Here is a 24,469-nt window from a genome sequence, read left to right as displayed (position 1 = left end):
AATTCTGACTGAGCTATTCTGCTCACAAAACTGTAAAAAGCTAACATTATTATCTGTATTTGCCCAATTTAGAAAAGCATTTAAGCGTCATAGACATAGCCTTTTTCAAATATATTATTTGTTATCCCGGACTTTCCCAAGGTGTAGCCAAAAAATTGAGTATGTAAGAATTATGGCTAGGTATTTCAAATAAATAATTGCCTAAAATCCTTGGATCTTCAGATTTTAAGAAATGAAACAGACTTGCCGATTCCAAGTACCTGCTTTGGTCTTATTAAAACCAACATCTGAAGTACACAGACATTCACAGAGCATGGTGCACACTTACACACACACTGTCAATTCATGCCTTATTTTCAATTTTCAATTTCCATGCTCAATTGCCCAATTTGCACATGAGAATATGAGAACAATGGTTGCCTCTATGTCTATAACTTGTACCACTGCAGTCATCTTTGAAAATTTAGGCCTAATTATTCTCAGTAAATCTAGTGGGTTTGCTTCAAAAGAGCATTTGTTTTCTCACATTCTTTAAGGAGCTGCTCAGATGCTATGTACCAAACACAGCAGACTAGAAAATAGAATTGAAATAGTCATTTTTTATGTGAAAAACTCTTTTATTTGTAAACTGGCAGTGTTATACAAGTTACAGATAATTTAATCCCTTTTTTCATAACCAAATTCTCCAATATTTTTACCTTAATGATACATTTGAATTGAAACATGTGGTTATAGGCTACCTGGGCAGAATGGACATACTAAGGCAGAATGAACCCATTATTAGGGACATATTGTAGCTTGTTCTTGTTATTGTGAATATTTTTCAGCTCTGTGAATACAGCCATATTTACTTCAAATGAATCAAACTGCATACAATATTTCAATGAACAAACTGCTAGCTTGCTATTTTCAGGCAAACAGAATTTCCTCCTAAGTCTGATTTTTATCTGTTGGGGAAAAAGATGAGGGTGGAGTAGGGTTGGACCAGGGATACACACACACACACACACACACACACACATATGCAAACATATGGTTTTGTGCGTGTGTGTGTATCCCTAATCCAACCCTGCTCCAGAAGCTTCAGTTCAGTTCAGTCGCTCAGTCATGTCCGACCCTTTGCGACCCCATGAATCGCAGCACGCCAGGCCTCCCTGTCCATCACCAACTCCCGGAGTTTACTCAAACTCATGTTCACTGAGTCGGTGACATCAGTCAGCCATCTCATTCTCTGTCGTCCCTTTCTCCTCATGCGCCCAATCCTTCCCAGCATTAGGGTCTTTTCCAATGAATCAACTCTTCGCATGCAGTGGCCAAAATATTAAAGTTTCAGCTTCAACATCAGTCTTTCCAAGAAACACCCAGGACTGATCTCCTTTATGATGGACTGGTTGGATCTTCTTGCAGTCCAAAAGCTTACCAGGTAGCAAAGTGGAAATCTGCCTGCCAATGCAGGAGGTACAAGAGACATAGGTTCAGTCCCTGGGTCAGGAAGATCCCCTGGAGTAGCAAACGGCAACCCACTTCAGTATTCTTGCATGAAAATTCCATGGAGAGAGGAGCCTGGTCACTGTTTGTGACCCCCATGGACTATATGCTCACAGGACTCAATGCTCACATGACTGAAAACACATATACACACACATATATACATACATATGTTATATATATATATATATATATGGATATGCCTATATTTGTATGCATAAAACATTAGGAATTCAATAAACTGAAGCTATATACCTCATTAGCCAACTTATGCCTCCACCAGGAGATACTAAAGGGGGTCTCATCAGGAGTCAGGACAGTTTAGAGGCTCAGACATATCATCTGGGCCATTGGGGTCAGACTATGCTGTCTTCATCGGCCTCCCTAGCATTCACAAATGCTTCCAAACTGCCACTAATGCCCTAAACTGCCATGCTGGGCCCACGCTCCTTCCACAAGCCACTTTTTCCAAAAGTATCATTCTTAATCCAATTAGCTACTTAACCTTTGCCATTCTCCACTACTTTTCCTTCCATCCAGGCTGCCCCACCTTTCTATGAAACCCTTATTAAATAGTCATCTAACTGTATTATGCCTTAAACCTTTTCTTAACATATCTCTTCCAAAAGTTCACAGTAACTGGACTCATCTTTCTCACACACATCCTTCCCCACAGGACTCTCCAGAGGGACTAGCTACATTTCTATTCCCTTGCACTCACTCAGAGAGAAGGAAAATGTTCTCCCTGTTTGCTCCTCAGTGCTGCTTCCAGAACACTGTTCTGCTCTCATCATTCAGCCGAGTTGCCTCTACCGAAGCTCCCACCATCCACTCACTGCCTTTCCCAGGGCCCAGAATCCTCTCCCATCTGAACCTCAGCCATCTGCTCAGTATTGCTCTCCATCACTTCTCTAAGGTGATGGTCTTGGAGGCTCAATGTCTGTGTTCACCTGACATCCTGATGCTGAAAACCCTCCTACAGGCTGACTGCCATGCATATCTAAAGTGCCTCTTCAGCACCCCCTGACCATTATGACCAAACCTGGGACCTAAGCAGCAAGCTGAATGGCCACACCTTCAAAATCCCAAAGTCAGAGTTTCTTTGGGCCCTAACCACAATCTCCTTACCTCCTTCCTTTTAGACATCCCAAAACTACCTACCACTGTGATGAAATAATAGCAACTGAAAGTGTTAGTTGCTCAGTTGTATCCGACTCTTTGTGACCCCTTAGACTGTAGCCTGTCAGGCTCCTCTGTCCATGGAATTCTCTAGGCAAGAATGCTGGAGTGGGTGGCCCTTCCCTTCTGCAGGGGATCTTTCTGACTCAGGGACTGACCCTGGATCTCCCACACAGGTGGCAGATTCCTCACTGTCCTAGACACCAGGGAAGCCCCATTAGTTCCTGGGCCCTCTACAAATCCAGTCTGAACAAGCCTACTGGGTTCCTATGGCTCTTCAGCAACCTGTGTGCTCATCTCCAATAAACCTCAAACGTGATTCCCACAGTGGCAGCTCCAGATCTTCTCCAGTCCCCAAAACTCAAATTCACCCCCATTTCCCTTCCTTAATGTGGACAGTTGATCTTGCCTACAAGTTTGCTAAGGAGGTTGAGGTTTTCCTAGAAAAGATTTTTCCACAGCTTTCTGCCTCTCTGCCTGTCAAAAGCAACCTCTAAAAATGTATCTTCACTGTCACCTGTTTTCCATCTTTCCTGTCTCAAGGAAATGCGCCTTCCTTCCCTTGGTCAAGCCCTCCTCAAGGAGCCACCTCTTCAAAGCCCCGAGCAACTGGCACCTCACTCATTTAATCTTCAGCGTTTCCTCCACTAGTCAACATACCCCTCAGCTACAAACGGGCTCACATTGTCTCCCACATAATAAGGTATTAGCCTTTACTTATTGCCACCTGCCTTTCTTTTTCAACAACTTGAAATAAATTCTTACATCTGATGACAACCCAACCATCAAATCAAATGTATTGTTTTTAAAAAATTCTCACTCTCTGTAAATAACCATTTTAATATGATTTTCAGCTCATGTTACAATTGGTTTCACACATATTATCTCATGCACTGCTCGAAACTCTGTGAAGTAGTCAGCAAGTACTGTTATGCATGTTTACAAATATGGTAACATAAGACCAAGAAAGGTCACCGGTTAGATTTTTGCCTGAAAAGGTTAAATTTTTGTCTAAAATCACAAAACTAGATGAGTCAGGACTTTATATTGTGTAGCACAGGATTCTGTGACCTTGGTACCACTGTTTTAGGCCAAATAATGCTCTGTTATGAGGGCTGCCCAGCTCATTCTCGAATGTTCAGCAGTACTCCTGACTTGAGGCCACTGCCATTGGCCAGAAATATCCCTCTCAGTGGTTATAGCAAAATATGTGTCCAGACATCGCCAAGTGTCTCCTGGGGGATAAAACGGCCCCCCACCGAAAAACATCGATCTAAAACTATACTCAACTCTTTTGTTACAAATACATCAGTCAAGGTTGACTTCTCCATTTTTTTCCTAAAGATGTTCTCTTTGACTTTTATCTCCTATGAAATTACATTACTTTGACTCTATTTCTCCCATTCTTTCTCCTCTCAGGCTCCTTTCATAGAGGGCTGGCAAATTATCTTAGAACTAAGCTGAACTATCTTAGAACTTCAGCTGAAAACCTACATTCCAAATCTTGGCCCTGACCTTAGACATGAGCAAGTTATTCAACTTTTTTGGTGTTAAATTACTTCATCTGTGGAACTGTAAAAAAGAGGAACTGTCTCTTAAGAGTGATACAAGCGCTTAAAGAGATAAAACAGGAAAAGCACTGTTGGTTGGTATAAAACAGGTAGTGAGCAAATATTAAAGTTTTCTTTGCCTCCATATTTTCTGAGCTCTATCCTTCATACCTGCCCTTTATCCTTCACACCTTTTTTCTCCTTTTTTACAAATTCTTAGGGTGCACATTTACTCTCTCAGCTCCAGCCAGCACATTAGAGTGCAAACAAAATTCCAAGTCTTTGAAATTTGTTACGAGTAGAACTTAAATGTTCTTATAAAAGATAAAGCAAATATGGATATGTTAATTAACTCAATGGGGGAAATCCATTCACAATGTATATGTATATCAAACCATCATGTTGTATTCTTTAAATATCTTATAATTTTATTAGCCAATCATACCTCAATAGGTCTGGGAAAAGAAAGAGAGGGAAGGAAGGAAGAAGTCTAAATCTAAACACCAGAAATTTTTCTCCAGCTCCTTTATTTATTCTATCTTTTAGGCAATTCATCCTGGAATATCACATATATTTTACTTCCTCCTTTTCTTTCTCACTGTGTTTGGTTCCATGTTTCCTTTAGATTTCTTCCACTACATTCTAATTCAAACTCTTCTCATCTGACCTTTTAATAGTCTTGTAAGTAGTCTCTCTGTTTCTGTACCAGTGGCCTCAAAAGTAGCATACATGCATGCCTGAGACAGCTCAGGAGAAGCCCAAAGAGAGAAAAAGAAACACCTTTTCATATTTATATCATCCTTGATTAACTTCCATATTTTGTTTTACAATGCACATATTAGTAAATTAGTATGCATATAAATAAATTATATCTATAAGCAAATAAAAAATTGTGGATAGAAAGTTCATTCTCAAGATGAATTCTTTATTGATATGGTACATGATCAAAAAGAATGTGAATATCACTTGCTCTAAAGGTCCATCTAGTCAAGGCTATGGTTTTTCCAGTGGTCATGTATGGATGTGAGAGTTGGACTGTGAAGAAAGCTGAGCACCAAAGAATTGATGCTTTTGAACTGTGGTGTTGGAGAAGACTCTTGAGAGTCCCTTGGACTGCAAGGATATCCAACCAGTCCATCCTAAAGCAGATCAGTCCTGGGTGTTCATTGGAAGGACTGATGCTGAAGCTGAAACTCCAATACTTTGGCCACCTCATGTGAGGAGTTGACTCATTGTAAAAGACCTTGATGCTGGGAGGGATTGGGGGCAGAAGGAGAAGGGGACGGCAGAGGATGAGATGGCTGGATGGCATCACCGACTCGATGGATATGAATTTGAGTAAACTCTGGGAGTTGGTGATGGACAGGGAGGCCTAGCATGCTGCGACACATGGGGTCGCAAAGAGTCGGACACGACTGAGTGACTGAACTGAACTGATACTCTACTTACAAACTCCAAATGCACTGGATGTTGAGAAGATTAGCCAATACACATCATTACCTTAAATTTGCCATCAAAACTCTTAGGAAATTCCATTCACCCAGTGAAAAAAGTCAAGACTCCTGAGTCTGGTTTTCAGTCCTCCTCCCATCCTGTCCAATCTTGCTTTATCTCCCATCTCTGTGCCTCCCCACCCCACCCCATGCTCCCTACTCATAACCCATGAGTAGGAGGGTGACTCCTACTCAATTATTAGGTTTATGGGAACTGGCATTATGACTTATTCATCAATTTTCCTAACAAATATATCTAGCACACTCTCAAATATTTTAGAGGTATACTATTATTTCCCAAGCACAAATGATTCATACACTAAATGGCAAAAATTACATAGCAACTTTTCTTATAGATATGTTCATATGTGCCTTGTCTTCTACATTATGTAAGGATCTCCTTGAGAACAAGGACAATTTGCTATGAGACAAAGAAGGAACTTAATAAATGCTATTGAATAAATAAATCAATAATCACAAAGAGTCAGCACTTTTAATATATTTACAACAACATCTAAAGCCTGGAACAATGTCTCAGAAAGATAATGAAAAATGCAAAGCGGATTATAAAACTTTTAACTCAAAAATTAAAGTCACATATCTCAGTAAGAGAAAGACAGTAAAGAATAAAATGCCTTTTCAAAGCCAAAAAGGCTAGAAGTGCCGAATAAGATATTTGTAGATGCCAACTGGTCCAATGAAAGTTTAATGATAGGTATATAAAAAGGAAAAAGCTATATAAGTTAAAACTTACAAAGTCACGGATCTTGTACTAAAGAATACAGAAGCAAAGCAGTTTTCATTACATAAGGATACTCCTTTGCTTTTAACCTTAAATATAATGTAATGTTATATTTTACAATACACAGTAAAGATAAAGAAATTCTATAGCTGGGAAATTTTAAAGCAGTTTTCCCTTGGGTATCTTCACACATGGAATCAACAACCTATGAATAATTATTATTCAAGCAGAACATGAACACATTAAATAAATGTGATACAATAAAAAGGCAGAAAAAGTCTGTCATCTGTTAGATCAAATAACTTCACTTTCACTTTAATACAGAACTATGTAGTTCTACTTCCCATACTTGAAAACCAGAACTGAATTGAAAGGAGAAACTGAAGTTAGAAAAATTCAACTGAAGGTGAATTTTTAAAAATCAACTTGCAGATGAAAAACAAAAACATATCTGAATAGTGAAAGTTGCATACTAACCCATAAAATTTAATAAAATTTAAAATCCAGTAATATGCAAAGCTTTTAAAAACAAGAATTGTCAGTTCTTAAGTATGGAAGGGAAGGCAAGATCTGAAAAAATAATTTATATATTCTTAGCAAACTGCTTGAGAATCAAATAGTGTTTTCTTACCTTAATAACATTTCCTTTATTTTGTGACATCATGTATGATTGATTACCCAATTTGCCCACTTGTCCAGATTTCCAATGATATCCACTTGACCTTCAATATATATCAATGGAAGACAAAATGTAATTACTAAATACATTTCTCCTTTTAATGAAAACAAATATATTTTCCCTGTTTCAGGAAATGGAAATTCAGTTGTTAACATGTAACAGACCACCACAAAATGAAAATGAAATATCAATAATGCCACAATAGCCTCAGTAATTCTAAAATATAACTCTACTATATTTGGAAGATTTGAAAAGAAATGAATAAAAGTGAAATGTCCAAACACAGATGAAGAATTTCATTTTTAAAGACATTTACAATGACTAAAGATAGTTTTATTGAGTTATAGGAAATTTTACAGATTGCCATGCAGTTTTAAAAGCTAAGTGTTCACAAATGTAAAGAGAAAAAGGAAGCAAAGCAATATGCCCCCAAATTCAGCAGATCGACTACGTGATGAATGCCTTATTAAGACTTCAAATTAGTTCCCACAGTGAAAGATAACAGAGATTGCTAAGAAGGCAAAAGGTTTCATTTTATAGTTTCAAAGCACTTTCATTTGAGCCTCACAAACTCCTCTTAAGTCAACAGAGCAGGGAGCCCAAGTCCCATTTTAAACAATAATGAGAAGAAAAGTTGCCCAAGGTCACAGAGATAATAAATAATAAAACCAAGACTGGAAAACCAAACTTCCATCTTCCTGACCAGTGAGTGGCAGGTTCTCATTTGGGCTATGACATTTACTATCTATGTGACCTTAGAAAAGCATTTTACTATTCTGAAAACCCAGGCAAGCTTTAGAACATTTTTTAAAACATCTAGAAAAGGTTCCTCCACTAATGGAAACTTACTCTTGGGGGCTAATTTCAGGAACTCCGTTTCACAGATATATTTATTCATGGTCCACTGAGGAGCCCAAACTAAGTCCAAAGCAGTGAAGTTTACAAAAAAATAAAAAGACAAAAGAAAACAAAAACCCAAAAACAACAATAAAAAAGGGAGAACTGGCCATTGGATCTTTAGGATAAGGACACCAAGACACACAATATACTTTGTCACCTGGGATGATGTACCGCATTGAAATCTTTGATTAAATCAATGCTCGCCAATATAAAATTAGTTTTTCTTAAAAAAAACCCCAATGCTCTGCTTATTAGATGTGTGCATGTGTCACGAAGGCTTCCAGGTGGCACTAGTGGTAAAGAACCTGCCTGCAATGCAAGAGACATAAGAGGCGTGGGTTTGATACCTGGGTTGGAAAGATCCCCTTGAGGAGGACCTGGCAACCCACTCCAGTATTCTTGCCTGGAGAATCCCACGGACAGAGGAGTTTAGTGGGCGCTACAGTCCATAGGGTTGCAGAGTCAGACACAACTCAAGCGACTTAGCTCTGTCGTAAACATTTTTTCAAAGACTTAGTCTCTAAAGATAAATACCACTGAAACTATAATCAACTTTTGAATTTTCTTTAATGGTTCAGAAGGTAATTCACAGATATTTGATGATTATCACCTGAGTGCTAAGCAAAGCAAACTGAATACACCGAGTCTGGTTACCAGACTTTCAGGAACACCGAAAGTATATGAATGCACTCTCATTCTCCATAGGAAAAAAGTTAGGCACTTTTGCAGCCTATTGGAAAGAAAAGTTCTCCAGTATCTACCAAAAGGTAAGCTGCCATATACTCTGATATAAAATTACAAGTGTAGGAATTTATCCCATAGATACTCTTACATGTGTAAGCAAAAATACATATAGAAGCATATTCATGACAGCATATATAATCACAAAATACTAAAAACTTAATAAAGATCTGAAAAATAAGTGCTATTATATCCACACAAAGAAATATTATGCACTCATTAAAACAATGAGATCACCGTGTGCTGACGTGGCAAGAGTAGCAAAAATAGCAAGGAGAAAAGTAGAATGTGAATCCATTCACATATTTTTATAGATGACTTCACTTGTAAAAATGTAAAAGACATGCCAAATACGCACCTACACACATACATACACATACACACGCACACATATGTATACAGGCTTGTACAAAGACATTTGTGGGGACAAACATTTTAATTGTTAAAAGTGGTACTACAAAATGGGTTGGGAGTCAGCCTAGAGAGAAGAAGAGATCATTTCCATTACATAACTATCAGTTATACTTGATTTTAATTATATTTATTATTTTTACAACAAAGCAAAATTCTCCATAAAGTTAGTACAGGTATGCAAGCATTATTAGAGAGTTCTCACTAATGAAATTTCAGCTAAAGCATATTTGCTAACAATATTTCAAACATACTTGAGGGTTTGAAAACTCTTATTTGTGTGCATGTAAATCCCTATCCCAAAAGTCTTTTAAATAAATAAAAATATGCTGCTCATAAACTGGCAATCACCTGTTGATGGCACTTTTATGGGAGCAAAGAGAAACTCTGCACTGCTGTTCTCAATACGTGGGTGCTCAGTACTCAACTGTTTCCAACTTTTTGTGACCCCGTGGACTGTAGCCTGCCCACCAGGCTACTCTGTCCATGGAGTTTTCCAGGAAAGAATACTGGAGCAGGTTGCCATTTTCTACTCCAGGGGATCTTCCCAGCCCAGGGATCAAATCTACGTCTTTTATGTCTCCTGCACTGCAGACAGATTCTCTGAGCCACCTGAGAAGCCCCAGCATTCCCAACTATAAATGGTTAAGAAGAGTACTGCAAGAAGAGGCAGCACTAGTGGTAAAGAACCCACCTGTCAATGCAGGAGACATGAAAGACACGGGTTTGATCCCTTGGTTGGGAAGATCCCTGGAGGAGGGCATGGCCACCCACTCCAGTATTCTTGCCTGGAGAATCCTATGGACAGAGGAGCCTGACGGGCTACAGTCCATAGAGTCACAAAGAGTCGGACACAACTGAAGTGACTTAGCAGACACGCATGCAAAGACCAAATAAGGTTTAGAGGAAAGGAACACAGTTAGAAAAATGCGGGGCAATTTAAAATTGCTTGAGCATCTTTTCATGTGTTTGTTAGCCATCTGTATGTCTTCCTTGGAGAAATGTCTGTTTAGTTCTTTGGCCCATTTTTTGATTGGGTCATTTATTTTTCTGGAGTTGAGCTGGAGGAGTTGCTTGTATATTTTTAAGATTAATCCTTATCAGAGAAATGCAAATCAAAACCACAATGAGGTACCATTACACACCAGTCAGGATGGCTGCTATCCAAAAGTCTACAAGCAATAAATGCTGGAGAGGGTATGGAGAAAAGGGAACCCTCTTACACTGTTGGTGGGAATGCAAACTAGTACAGCCACTATGGAAAACAGTGTGGAGATTTCTTAAAAAGCTGGAAATAGAACTGCCATATGACCCAGCAATCCCACTTCTGGGCATACACACCAAGGAAACCAGATCTGAAAGAGACACGTGCACCCCAATGTTCATCGCAGCACTGTTTATAATAGCCAGGACAGGGAAGCAACCTAGATGCCCATCAGCAGACGAATGGATGAGGAAGCTGTGGTACATATACAGCATGGAATATTACTCAGCCCTTAAAAAGAATTCATTTGAATCAGTTCTAATGAGATGGATGAAACTGGAGCCCATTATACAGAGCGAAGTAAGCCAGAAAGATAAAGACCATTACAGTATACTAGCACATATATATGGAATTTAGAAAGATGGTAACGATAACCCTATATGCAAAACAGAAAAAGAGACTCAGATGTATAGAACAGACTTCTGGACTCTGGGAGAAGGCGAGGGTGGGATGTTTCAAGAGAACAGCATCGAAACATGTATATTATCTAGGGTGAAACAGATCACCAGCCCAGGTTGGGTGCATGAGACAAGTGCTCAGGCCTGGTGCACTGGGAAGACCCAGAGGGATCGGGTGGAGAGGGAGGTGGGAGGGGGGACCGGGATGGGGAATACATGTAAAACCGTGGCTAATTCATTTCAATGTATGACAAAATCACTGCAATGATGTAAAGTAATTAACCTCCAACTAATAAAAATAAATGGAAAAATTAAAAAATAAATAAATAAATAAATAAATAAAATTGCTTGTTCATCAGTAAAATCCAAAAAGGATTCATTCAGGACAGATCGTCACTGGAAGGAAAAAAAAAAGTGAACATGTTAGTTGCTCAGTCATGTTTGACTCTTTGCTACCCCAGAGACTGTAGCCTGCCAGGCTCCTCTCCATGGGATTCTCCAGGCAAGACTACTGGAGTGAGTAGCCATTCCCTTCTTCAGGGGATCTTCCTGACCCAGGGATCGAATCCAGCTTTCCTGCATTTACAGGTAGATTCTTTACTCTCTGAGTCACCAGGGAAAAATTGGAAGTTCTTGACATTAACATAAAACATGAACATAAAACAGTTCTTGACATAAGGACCTCAGCTTATAAAAAGGAAATCAGTTTATTTCTCTAAAATTCTTTAAAAGCGTCACCCACCCTCGTTTTTCCTTTTCTTTATTTCTTGTTGATTGGAACTCTTGTAGTTTCTTTTCCATCTCTTGATTCTCCAGCTCTAGCTGTACTTTCTCCATCCTCAGTTCTTGAGCATTTCTGAATAAGATTTAAGTGCAGAAGATTTAAATGTAAAATTTCATCTGAGGCAAACAAACCAACCCTTCCCAAAAAAATAAAAAAGGCAAAATAATTTTATAGTCCTATTTGTCCTTAATTAAAATTAGGAGTAATAAATATGTCATAGCATATTTTAACTACTTCCTTTTTTGTCTTTGAAATACGGTTTCTAAAGCTAGCATTTGCCATCAATTAATAACCTCAAGCAAGGTACAACTTCAAATCTTGGACTTTTGTTTTTCATATTACATTGCCAGAGGTTTCAAATCATATTCACTTTATGCATGAGCTATGTCTTTATATATGCACAAATATCCATGACACGCAAACAGAAAATAAACTAAAAATCATTTTCTAATTTTCACACTGCCTTCAAAGGAGTCAAGTAGTTTGAATCACAGTGTTTAAAATAACTATTCTGTATAGGCAGAATACATATTTTTGCTAAATAAATCATCTTGGAAAACTCCAATAAATTTCTACCTTTATGCCATGTATGTACAATACGAAAGAGAGAGAGAGAGAGAGAAGAGTTTGCTTGGAGCCTATTAGGAAGAAAGCATCTGTTGAGAGTTTTGGTTAAGGAGCCATCAAAGGGATAAATGGAAACTGAGGCAAGCACCACTGATTGTTTCCCACGAAGGAAAGCAACAAAAAGAAAACTTTCTGAGGATAGAGCAGAGCCCCCTAACAGATTCCTGGACAAAAGATTCTGTAATAATGTCTGAATCTCAGCAAGCTTTTGACAGCCATTTCCTTTGTCTTACAACTCTGGTCCTTCTCAGCCTTAGTCACTCACTCTCTCTGTTTCGTAGAAGTAAACCAACCTAGTTCTCTAGCTTTCATTATCTATCATGAGTTTAAATTTCTTCATTATTTCATTGGTGCTTTATTATAATTAAGCAACGTGGACTACTTGGGTATGTGTGCTCTGGCAAGGAACCAAAATAAAAATAAAGAAGATAAGAAAGGAGAATAATTCAGAGGTAGTGAGCAGTCACCAAAAAGCAAGTGAGCCAAAGATATGACCCCAAGTCCAGGGAGATAAATGAAAAGTAAGAGGAGGCAAAAGCTACACAGCGGGTTCAGTGAAGTGGGTGAAGAAATTGAGAAAGAGAGGCATTATTTTCATTACATCTGTTCCACAAGGAGTAACTCAGCCCTAACTACAAACAAGCACTCGTAAGTGACAGGATGTGAGACCCAGTGGAGCTTCCATTCTAGAGAGGAACACAGCCAAGCACGAAGGTAACTGAAGGACAGTGTAACGGTGCTTTCATCGCGAAGTCCAGGGGGACGCCTGAGCACATAAGGGCACATTCCGAGCCCCTGGGGGCAGCGGAACCGTTCCTGAAGGGAACGGAGGCTGAGCTGAGCCCCAAAAGGATGAGAGGACAGAGCCGGTCAAAGGGAAGGTGGTGAGAGCAGTATTCCAGGAAGAAAGCAAAGTGCGGGCACAGGTAGAAAAGAGCGGTGTGTGGGTCCAGGAACTAGGAGTGCCACGTCCCCAGACGTGAAGCACAGGAAGGGGAAAGTGGCAAGAAATGGAACAGATGAGGCGGACAGTGGCCGCATCATGAGGAGCTGTGCAGGCCACGATGAGAAACTGGGATTTGTACTCTATGAGCAATAAGCACCTTTAAAAAGTTTTAAGAGAATTGAGAATTGATCAGACTTGCATTTAAGAACCATCACTCTGGCTGTATAATGGAATATTAATTAGAGGGTGCAAAGCTGACAGTAAGGAAGCCAGTTAGAAGGCTATTTCCATAGCCCTGATATTGTGCTGGTCTGACTAGATAGAGACAGTGGGGACAAAAATGGCAACATTCGAGAACTATAAGGAAACAAAATTAACTGGACTTAAAGACTGAGCAGAAAAGGGAAAAGGAAGGAACCCGAGCTAACCCTAGGAGCTGTTTCCTGAACGAGGTCACTCCGGGATGGGCTGTGGGCACAGTTCAGAATCACTGGCCTGAAGTCTCAGTGGCTTACAACACTTTCCACATGGCCTCCAGAGGAAGAGTCCAAAAGCACAGATGTGACTGTGTCACTTATTCGCTTACAAAAGTTTTAATGTTTTGGAAGTTCTCACTGTGGTAGAGGAAAGAGACTAAAAAAAGGAACTGGCCTCCTGACCAAGTGGTCAAACTGATTCTGTGGGATTCTGTGGGTCTAGAACAACACAGAAGATTCCTCCTGGAGACAGCAGACCCAGAAGGGCAGCTGAAGTTGATCCTACAGAGACCATGTCAACACAGCAAATCTGAGAGGCAGGAACAACCCGCTAAAACTGTGTGGAGGCTGGAAAACAAAGAGAAGAGCTGGAGAAATCTCTAACATGTCAGACAACACTAAGACAATTGTGAAGACAATGCCAAACAAAAACGACTTGGAACAGGAAAGGGCAAGAAAAGAAACTCCAGAGCAATGACCTTAGAATGGGGGATCCCAGCCTAGTCTCTATAGGTTGTGAATCATGGGTGAATCAAGAAGACACACAGGCCAGGGAACAGTGACTCCCCCTCATCTCCAAGACAAATCCTAAACTCCTTAGAGTGGCATACAAGTTAATTTATTAACTGGGTGACTTGCAAGTCTCTCCAATTTTGTTCTATAAATCTTAGCAAACTGGCTAAGCCTGAAAGTCCCCAGACTATGTGTCTGTGTGTCTTTGCACACATTTCACCCAGTAACCACCCAAGTAACTGCATCTTTCAGGCAAAGCTTGAAGACCTCCTCATCTCTGCCCTAGCAGTTTAGGCCATGTTCTCATAACTGCCTGTGCTTTAATATCACACCATGTTTCACATGACTTTGTAGATACAGTTTTATATATTCGCATCCTCCACAAGCTGCCTGAGGGCAGACTGTGACTTCCTTCTTTTGTATCCATCATTCCTTAGCACAGTGTGTAGAATATGTGTACTTAACAAATGTTAAATGAGTGTTTAAAGGTAAATACACATAGACTTAAAACACATTAGCAAAATGCACGATCCATTTCTTTTGCACTAAAAAAGGAAAATTGGCAATACTAGCAATTAGATAGCTCCATTCCCTACCAAAAGCTAATAAACCTAATAATGATAATGCCATGTAACATCTTCTAGTTGACACAATGCTTTTACACACAGTATCTCAAAGGTGAAGTGAGAGTTAGGAAAGCTCTAAAGATACTAAGTAACCACAGTACTATTGATCTGGATCAGGGAACTCAGAAACTAATATTAAAAATCAATACTCTGCCCCTAGCCCATGCTGGCTGGTCCTGAATAATATTTGAGAGGAAGGCCTTGGAAATTTCCAGTGATTCTAGATGACCTCAAAGGGGAAGAGTACACTGAACCCTTTGGTACCCCTACAAGTCCTGAAATTCCCACGATACCCAGAATTGTTTGGTTCAGGCTGATTGCATCTTCCAGGCAATCTAAGTAAGACAGGAGGTACCCTTCCTAGGAGAACTGATTCAATGTAATGTTCTTTAAATTGCAAAGTGCAAGGGTAATCACTGACATCTTTTTTTATAAATTTTTTAAATTTTATTTCTTTTTAATGAGAGGATAATTCCTTTACAATGTTATGTTGGTTTCTGCCATACATCAACATGAATCAGCCCTAGGTACACACCCTGAGAGAGTAGCACTGAAATAGATACATTACCATGTGTAAAATAGCTATTGGGAAGGAAGCTGCTCTAGAGTGCAGGGAATTCAGGGTAGTTAGTCATTTCTTTTCCCTGTTTAAAGGTTTCTCACCTTAACAGTCTCTCTCAATTTCAATTTCTTTCAGTTCTTCAGGGAGATTCTTTTATAATTTTGAATAAATGTTAGAAAAATTAGTAACTTTCTGTTCAGTTGCTTCAATAGTTGATGATCCCAATTCACATAGATTCTTGTGCCATAAATATTTTTAGTCCTCATTTTAAACCATGATAGATTTATGATATTTCAAAGCTACTCTCTTATAAAAATAGAGCAATGTGAAGAAAATGGAGATGATAATTCACAAAATTTTACTTCAACTCTTAACAGCTTCACGTGAAAAGTATTTAAATTATGATATATAGAAACTTTAGCAACTGCTTCTACTTAAGTAATAAACATATATGCACTTACTTATATTTTAGCTTTACAGAATTTCCAGGTTTTCCCCATGGAAGAACCATAAAATCTTTGGTGTTCATGATTTTCTTAGTATTGCCTAAAAATTATTGTGACTTGCGAAAATTTCTGAAAAAGTAATAAAAGCAAAAGAATTACTTCAGAGGTAAAATGACTACATTACGAATTTGAAACTACATATAATTCAGGAAAAATTTTAAACCAGAAATAATTTTAAGAGATGAGGTCAAATCAAAGGTTAAGCAACAAGAAATTATTATATATACTAAATATAAGTTATACAAATATTTACACCCTAATATAGCTATAGCTATAACATATCTGATGGAACAAAAATTTTACCAAAAATTACATAGCACAAGACTGTGGAAACATTCAACTGAAAGTGAAGAATAAATTTATTAAAACAAAAAGAGCACATATTCTGACTCTTTCTATGATTAAGATTACAAAAATATATATCAGATATTTGTTGCTAGCCAAAAATAAAATCCAGAGCTAAATATAGTGAAAAGAACCTTAGAAACACAATTCAAACTCAAAACATATATATATATATATATATATATATATATATATGATAATGTAAAATAAGAATTAAGGTATGCAGTAATTACCCTAAGGTAGTCTAATATCCTCATTTATCAAAAAACTATAACAATACTCTGCCTACAATCAGAAATTAGCATATTTAGAAAGAATTTTTCAATGAGAAATGAAATAAAAAAAGATTTTTTGCCTAACTCCAAGTTAACCAGAAAATTAAGTTATGCAGAACACCCTATTTCCTGAGTAACCAGTTACTCGGGGTTCTAGAATCATTTACTCTGTAACACTGAATTACTGAATTGCATGCACAACTATTGGGCTTCCCTTGTGGTTGAGTCAGTAAAGAATCCGCCCACAGTGCGGGAGACCTGGGTTCGATCCCTGGGTTGGGAAGATCCCCTGGAAGAGGGCATGGCAACCCACTCGAGACCTGGGTTCAACCCCTGGGTTGGGAAGATCCCCTGGAAGAGGGCATGGCAACCCACTCTAGTATTCTTGCCTGCAGAATCCCCAAGGACAGAGGCACCCGGCAGGCTGCAGTCCATGAGGTCGCAAAAGAGTTGGACACAACTAAGCACAGCATATACACAATTAGATTTTTATATAAATAAAAACTTTCAAGGTTCAGACACTCTTAAATGTAAGAGGCAATATCATAGAGTCCATAGTATAAATGCTCAAACTATCTGATACCATCATTTTATATATATGCTCATAACCCCTACAAATGTTTATTAAGGCTCTATTACACACACAGCACTATACTGAGAGATATGAAGGACTCAAGGAGAAGATCTGCTTTCTGGCTCATAGTATAGAGTCAAACAGGGCACAAAAGACCTATACACAAACACCATAAAACAAGGTAGCAATTACAAAGGCTATAAAATTCACCGGTATAAGAGGGGAGCCAAAGAAGAGAATTCAAGCTGGCTAGCATTTAATGTGGGGCTTTAATGTGAAAGGAGGCTAACATATGAACATGTGGATTGGATGAACTTTCCTCACTGTGGGGGGAAAGCAGCTCTTGAATGGAGAGGGGAAAGTAGGTGTAAATTTGGAAATGTAGGCTGAGGCCCAATATGGGTGACTTTAAGTGCCTAGTTAAAGCATTCGTAATGCAGAATACAGAATGTAGCTAATGAGAGTCCCTGATAAAACTTTTTTTTTAACTTTCTATTTTGTAGTGAAGTATAGCTGATTAACAAACAATGTGTGACACTCAGGTGAACAGGGCAGGGACCCAACCACATGTGTACGTGTGAACCGTTCTCCCCCAAACTCCCATCCCATCCAGGCCAGCACACAACACTGAACAGAGCTCCTTACAGTAGGTCCTTGCTGGTTATCCATTTTAAACACAGCAGTGTGTATATATCCATCTCTAACTCCCCAGCTATCCCTTTCTCCCATCCGTTCCCCACCCCTGAAACCATAAGTTAATTCTCCAAGTTTGTAGGTCTCTTTCCATTTTGTAAGTCCATTTGTATCATTTCTTTTTAGACTCCACGTAAAAAGGATGTTATATGATATTTCTCCTTCTTTGCCTGACTTACTTAACTCAGCATGAAAATTTTATAAGGAAGAACAGGAAATAAATCTGGAAGTTTTGCTCAAAGACTTAGGAGAAACGGCATCAGAATAGGAGTGAGTGAAGTAAAAGTCACTCAGTCATGCCTGACTCCTTGCGACCCCCATGGCTATACAATCCATGGAATTCTCCAAGCCAGAATACTGGAGTGGGTAGCCTTCCCCTCCTCCAGGAGATCTTCCCGACCCTGAGTAAATACAGTATCAAGTGTAATAAAATAGGAGTAATCAAGTGTAAATCTATTTTAACGTTAAAGTCCACACAATCAAATGAATCAAATCTCTGGGGGATTACTTTATAATTTCAATGATGCACCCACTGATCAAAACATTTTTGGAATGTCTCTTTTGAGACTGTCTGCTGAGTCCACAAACACACAAATCTACTTTGCTATTCTTCATTCAAAACTAAAAATGATACTGTCCAGCAGGAACAACTGTTCACTCAAATCTAGTTTCAAGTTACTCTGCCTCCAGAAATCAAATCGAGCCTGGAAGTGTAGATTTTTACTACTTTGGAGAAATCTTGAAGGAATTTATTCTCTGAAGAGAACTCCAAAATGGAATTATACTAAATAATTTTACATTGTAAGTAACGTAATGGCTATATCATAAGACTAGGTTTATTTGTGCCTTCAATCAACAGTTATTCAGCTGCTCCTTTCTGATGCATATTGCAAGTCCTAAAGTCACAATGGTGACTTGAATGGAGACATGGTTTCTTCCCTCAAAGAACTCACAGTCAAAGGGAAAAATCACACAAATAAAGACAATACTGTGGGACATTCTGAAAGGAGAAAGTACTAGGAAAAACATCAAACTCAGATTCATTTCTCCACCACCCAGTTCTGTCTTTCAAAGCTGAAATCAGTGTCAAAGAGAACTAAAGAAATCACAGGAATGAAAAACCAAATTTGGTTTGCTCCTATCCTTTCTTTGTAGATAAAACTTTCGTAAAATTTCTATCAAACAGAGGCTACAAGATACCTTTTTAAAAATTCTAGAACATAGAGTAACATAGTCTATATATCCCTTTTTTATTTTTATCAGAAATCCAACTGCCAGACCCTCAATTGACTGTAAGTTTTCCATGAAAAGTTCCATAATGTAATCATTATCATTTAAAAAAAAAGAAAAAAGGAAAATTAATATGTCTGATTAATTACAGTAGCTTAAATTGCCTTAGCTTCATTTATACATTGATATATACAATACAATTTTATATGTGTATGTACATTATGCATAAAGCTGAATGGATACATAAAGACTGAAATGAATGAAAGAAAAATCTGTAAATTTCATTAGGGTGAGATAATTCAAATTTACAGCTCTGCTGATAATGTTACTTAACCAATAAATAGTCTTATTCAGTGGGCATTTCACTTCACTGAATGCAATTAGTGAGGCTTCTTCTCAATTAAATGTTTTATCAAATCACACATGAGTCAATTTTCCTGCATGAAGAATAAAGGAAAATTATAATTGTGAGTCATGCTGTTCTGCCTATTTCCTTTCCTAAAACCAGGAGAGAATTAGTCACCTTCTTGGGACAACAAGGATGTAACAATGCAAGCAGGAAGAATAGCAAAGCACAAAACTTTAGTCTCCTAATGGAACCAGGGAAATACAGTTACGCAAACCTCATAATTCCATATGTCCTCTGATCAATTTTTTTTCTTATAACTGAATAGCAAAAGTTCAGTAGCTGCTTGGAAAGTTTTCTCCTTACCTGATTTATTAGGTTGCATCATTTTTCTCTCCTCAACTTTGTTCTCCCCCAGATACATATACACAATATGACCCAGAATGGCTCATGTATTTTGTTCCTTTGTTTTTGTTTCTCGTTGTATTTATTTTTTAACTGGTGAAAAGTCAATTTACAGTGTTGTGTTGATTTTGGTCATCCAACAATGCAAATTAGTCATAATTATATGTATATGTCCCTTCCCTTCTGAGCCTCCCTCCCCTCTCCCCAAAAGCTGCCCTAGGCAAAGAGAATTTACCATCACACCACTGGCACAATGGGCTATTTGGGAAACCACTGTTTTCATGTAATAGAAAATTTATCTTTTCTAAGGTTAGTTGATTCTTCTAGCCATCCAGATAATCTTAGACCTGAAGATTTAAAAGTCGATAAATAAGGATTTTTCCTTACTTTAGCACATACTAAAGGGGTCTAATAAGCAAGCTGTTTTGAATAGATTAAAATATTTACCATAGTACTAAGAAATTAAAGACCCAAGCAAGAAATGTTAAATGAAAATGAATTTAATTAAAACTGCTTAAATAAAAAATGGAAATAATTTATCTGTCTGATATGATCCTTATTTTAAATACACATGTATTATATATACAATATATTATAATATTAAAATATTATGCTACATATAATATTTTAAAATTAACGTCTTTTTTAAAAGCTAAGGAAAGGACTATAAACACACAATCCATAGCATAATATCTTGTGCTTGAGTGGCCTACTAAATAAGTACATGTCATTTTCTCCTACCATGGGCCTTGAAAGTAAATCAGAGATTAATATCATGGCTGCATTCAGTATTTCAGCCAATTAAGATAATTAAGCACTCCCTCACAGCACTAAATGGTACCCAAGTCACCCACTTTTTACCTTCTCTGTGCAGGTTCATTTACAAAAAACTGAAAAAATTCGGCTTTACATCAAGGGGTAAGATATCGTTTTAAAATAACTTCTAACTAAAACTGAAAAGTAGTTCTGTGAAAATGACAATGGGATGTTACTAGCCGTAAAAAAGGAATGAAATGGACCTAGAGGTTATAATACTAAGTGAAGTAGCAGAAGTGTTGGTCGCTCAGTCGTGTCCAACTCTTTGCGACCCCGTGGACTGTAGTCCACCAGGTTCCTCTGTCCATAGAATTCTTCAAGCAAGAATACTGGAGTGGGTAGCAATTCCCTTTGGGGTAATCTTCCCAACCCAGGGAACGAACCTGGATCTCTTGCACTGCAGGCAGAATTTTTACTGTCTGAGCCACCAGGGGAAAATAAAAGACAAATATCATATGATATCACTTATATGTGGAATCCCAAAAACTGATACAAATGAACTTACTTACAAAACAGAAAGAGACCCACAGACATAGAAAACAAACTTATAGTTATCAAAAGGGAAAGGGGAGGAGAAAGGATAAAATATGCAGACTACTATATACAAAACAGATAACCAACAAGGACCTACTGCATAGCACAGAGAACTATACTCAATATCTGAATAATATATAACTGAACTATTTTGCTGTACATCTGAAAACCAATACAACACTGTAAATGAACATTTCAATATATTTCTTAAATAAAATAAAAATGATAATATTAAAAATACCGAGTTTACACTCAAGAGACCTTTGTGTGAGAGGGGTCTCTGAGCCTCATTGTTTATCTGGTGTAAGATGCTGCGGGCCTCCTCCTCCCTAATTTGCAGAATATCCAACAAAAGGTCTCTGATTCGTGGCTATAAAGCTGTGAGCTCCTAAAGGGCTTCAGAGAGTTCAGGGTTCACAGAAAGGGGAAGTCTTAGAAACCATCTTGAGAAGTAAGAGAGGGGAGCGGCAAGGCTGCTTTATTCATAGCTGCTCTGATTTCAAGTCTATTTTTAACATAATGAGCCTCTGGGTCAGACTTAAACTCTACTGGAGCTTAAAAAGTCATTTGAAAGGCACAATAATAAAGTAATATATAATTATTATTAGCTCTATATCAACTAAAATCTTTATATGATTACATATAATAAGTTCTAAATGTATAAACCATACCTTTTAGAAACTTAAGTCCTTTTATATATTGATAGTCTATTTCTCCCATCCACTCTCATACAAGCCACTGTTATCCAAGGTGTTCTCTTGTGAATATCTTTCAGGCCTGGGAAAACTAAGGCTCCCGTCAAAGATTGGTGACAAACCAGAAATTATGATTTTATTCTCAGTCCTGTTAGATGCTCTTTGGATTTAAAATCTACAACTTAAAATAATCTATATCATTCAGATTTTTCCCACTATTGTACTCTTAACCTGTCATAAAATTTAGAGAAAGAACTGTTTGACCAAAACTATTTTCTAAATTTTACAGCAATTTATTTAGACACCACTGAAACCCTAGTGTGCGTCAAATTGCTCCCATGTATTTAGTCTCTAAATAGTTCCCCCTAAACACAGGGAAAAAATACCTAGCTACTCTGCTTAGTAGTTAAGATCCTCCATTATGCATTCCAATCTTCCTAAGCCTTATGCATTATTTTCCACTTTTTCAGTTCACCAACTTTTATTTTATTCAGTGCCCAGTTCGAAGGCCACCTTTATCATGAAGGTTTCTTCCATCAGAAGTGAGATTCTCTCCTGTAAGAACATGTATAATAATGTGTATTACACTCATTTGCTATTATGCTGCCTTGTGTTATTTTTTTCACCCACTTTGCTTATGTAAAGGTTATTTCCCCAAGTATCCCAAATGTTTGAAGGCAGACCTACCACTGGACTTTGAATCCCCAGCAATTAGTGGAGTGCCCACACGCAGTGTACTATCACTAATAATGTGCTAGATTTTAGTACTCAATTTTTTCCACTGCTTTAAATTCAATGAATAATCTACTCAACGGAAAAAAAAATAATTAAAACAAACACACCCTCTTTTCTACTTCAACAGATCATTCTGTTTGCTTTTTTCCATGCGTCATATACCAGGTAAAGCACTGAGGAACAACGTGGACCAGGCAAGGATAGCACTAACCCTCATTAAACTTACACTCTGATGGAGGAGGTAGGAAAAAATTTAAAAGCAAATAATTGTGGGAAGTATTAAGTGATCTGAAGGAAATAAACAAAGGACTGAGATTCCTTCAAATAATTAATTTGTGACACAATCGGCAATATAATGGGAGGACAGGACAGACCTTTAGTAGACTCTAGACAAGGTGCTAAAGGGAAGTAGAGGTAGGTGTGTGTGTATGTTTGTGTGTGTAATGTTTGTGTATGTGTTTAGTCTTCCATAAACGTACAGTTAGCATAGTTCTAATCCTGGGTAACCAACTTTATACTCTTTTAACTTCTTGCTACCTCTGCATAACAAACACACGTAAGTGAACTTATATATCTGAGCTCCTCTAACGCTGACTGGAGGAAGAAGAAAAAACTTCCACAGCTTCAGATTTCTCAGGAATCTGGCACCCCTCACCGAGATCTTTACTTGGGAAGAGTTGACTTCTAAGAATGAAGTGCCTGAACGTGGCTGCCCAGGCAGAAGGAAGGTTACAAAAGGAGCGTGAAAATGATTTTTGTCAGGGCACCAAATTTTTCAAGTAAGATTCAAAAGACTTCATTCCAGAAGTCTGTGTTATAGAAAGGGTACAAGTGATGAGAAGAAGCCCCAAGTTTCACTATCTGGGGTTCACCCTCCTTCATGAATTCAACAGCATCACTGCCTGGAAAGTCTTTTGTTTGGAGAGAAAGACGCTCAACTCCGGAAGTCAGGCCACTTCCTGCGGCCCGCGTGCCTGGCCCACCGTAAGACCCAGGGCAGGTGCTCAACAAACACTTGCGGGGCCTGCACCCCCAGCTTCCCCCGGAGCCCAGTCTCCTTTCCTGCTGTCCCGCCCGCTCCAGCACCACCCAGACCCGGCGCGCTGCCCGCTAAGCCGACTGCGAAGCGGTGGCCACCGCCCGCCGCCACCGCACCCAGCCGACCCACCTGGAGCCCCCAGACGTCGGCGTCACCCGAGCAAGCCGCAGCCGGCAGCCCAGAGCTTCCGCCTTGGTCTCCTTGGTTACCGCGTTACCTCGGTATCCATAGCAACCAGAAGGCTTGGTACTATGGCCGTCGGCCCGCAGAGGGCGCAAGGGAGCCCTTTAGAATAGGAGGAAGAAGGAGAGAGCGGAAGAGAAAAAGAAAAGGGGAGAAAAGGGAAAGGGCAGGTGCCGGAAGCTAACAGTTGGCTAACACTTACTGAGCCCCTGCTATGTTCTAGAAAGTTTGAATAACGACACAAAATTACAGAGCTAGCAAATGGCAGACCCACGAAGAATTAACGCAAGCAGTTCAGAACTCTCACATACATACTGTTCAGTTGCTTACCAAAGGTCACAATAGGCAAACTCGGGACTAGAATCTAAGTCTCTGACATGCCTAAAACGCTCTTTTCCTTATATCAAATATACGACACATGGGGGGCGGGCATGTAAGAGTTGAGAGAGAGAGAGAATCAACTCACACTTCTCAACTTTTCCCTTGCAGAGAGTCACCTGTGGTGAACTTATTTTTGGCTTTCCAAATATGCTGTAGTTTTTCATCTCTGTTTTTACTTAAGCTGCAAGTAGGGTGTCTGGTTGATTCTGCTGAGCTGGGCTTAGTCCCTCGGTCATTTCCGACTCTTTGCGACCCCATGGACGATATAGCTCCCCAGGCTCCTCTGTCTATGGGGATTCTCCAGACAAGAATACTGGAGTGGATCTTCCCAAC

The 24,469-nt window shown here is 38.7% G+C and overlaps 1 protein-coding gene across 9 annotated transcripts in view; it reads right to left on the bottom strand.

Annotated features, from left to right (window-relative positions):
- ZBBX (zinc finger B-box domain containing) overlaps positions 1 to 24,049 on the bottom strand; it is a 114,598-nt gene extending 90,549 nt beyond the window's left edge. For 5 of the 9 annotated variants that reach the window (XM_070466467.1, XM_070466471.1, XM_070466472.1 and 2 more), the window contains exons 1-4: positions 23,702 to 24,049; positions 15,841 to 15,954; positions 11,588 to 11,701; positions 7,084 to 7,174 (exon numbers count right to left, since the gene is read on the bottom strand). In XM_070466467.1, coding sequence (XP_070322568.1) covers positions 7,084 to 7,174; positions 11,588 to 11,701; positions 15,841 to 15,908 — 273 coding nt within the window. In that variant the 5' untranslated portion in view covers positions 15,909 to 15,954; positions 23,702 to 24,049. The other 4 variants (XM_070466469.1, XM_070466468.1, XM_070466470.1 and 1 more) reach the window with 4 other exon arrangements.
- Positions 24,050 to 24,469: the final 420 nt, after the last annotated feature.

Source organism: Odocoileus virginianus, chromosome 4 (genome assembly GCF_023699985.2).
Source record: "Odocoileus virginianus isolate 20LAN1187 ecotype Illinois chromosome 4, Ovbor_1.2, whole genome shotgun sequence".
In the NCBI taxonomy this organism is placed as follows: Eukaryota; Metazoa; Chordata; class Mammalia; order Artiodactyla; family Cervidae; genus Odocoileus; species Odocoileus virginianus.
This window is presented reverse-complemented; position numbering and strand designations above follow the sequence as displayed.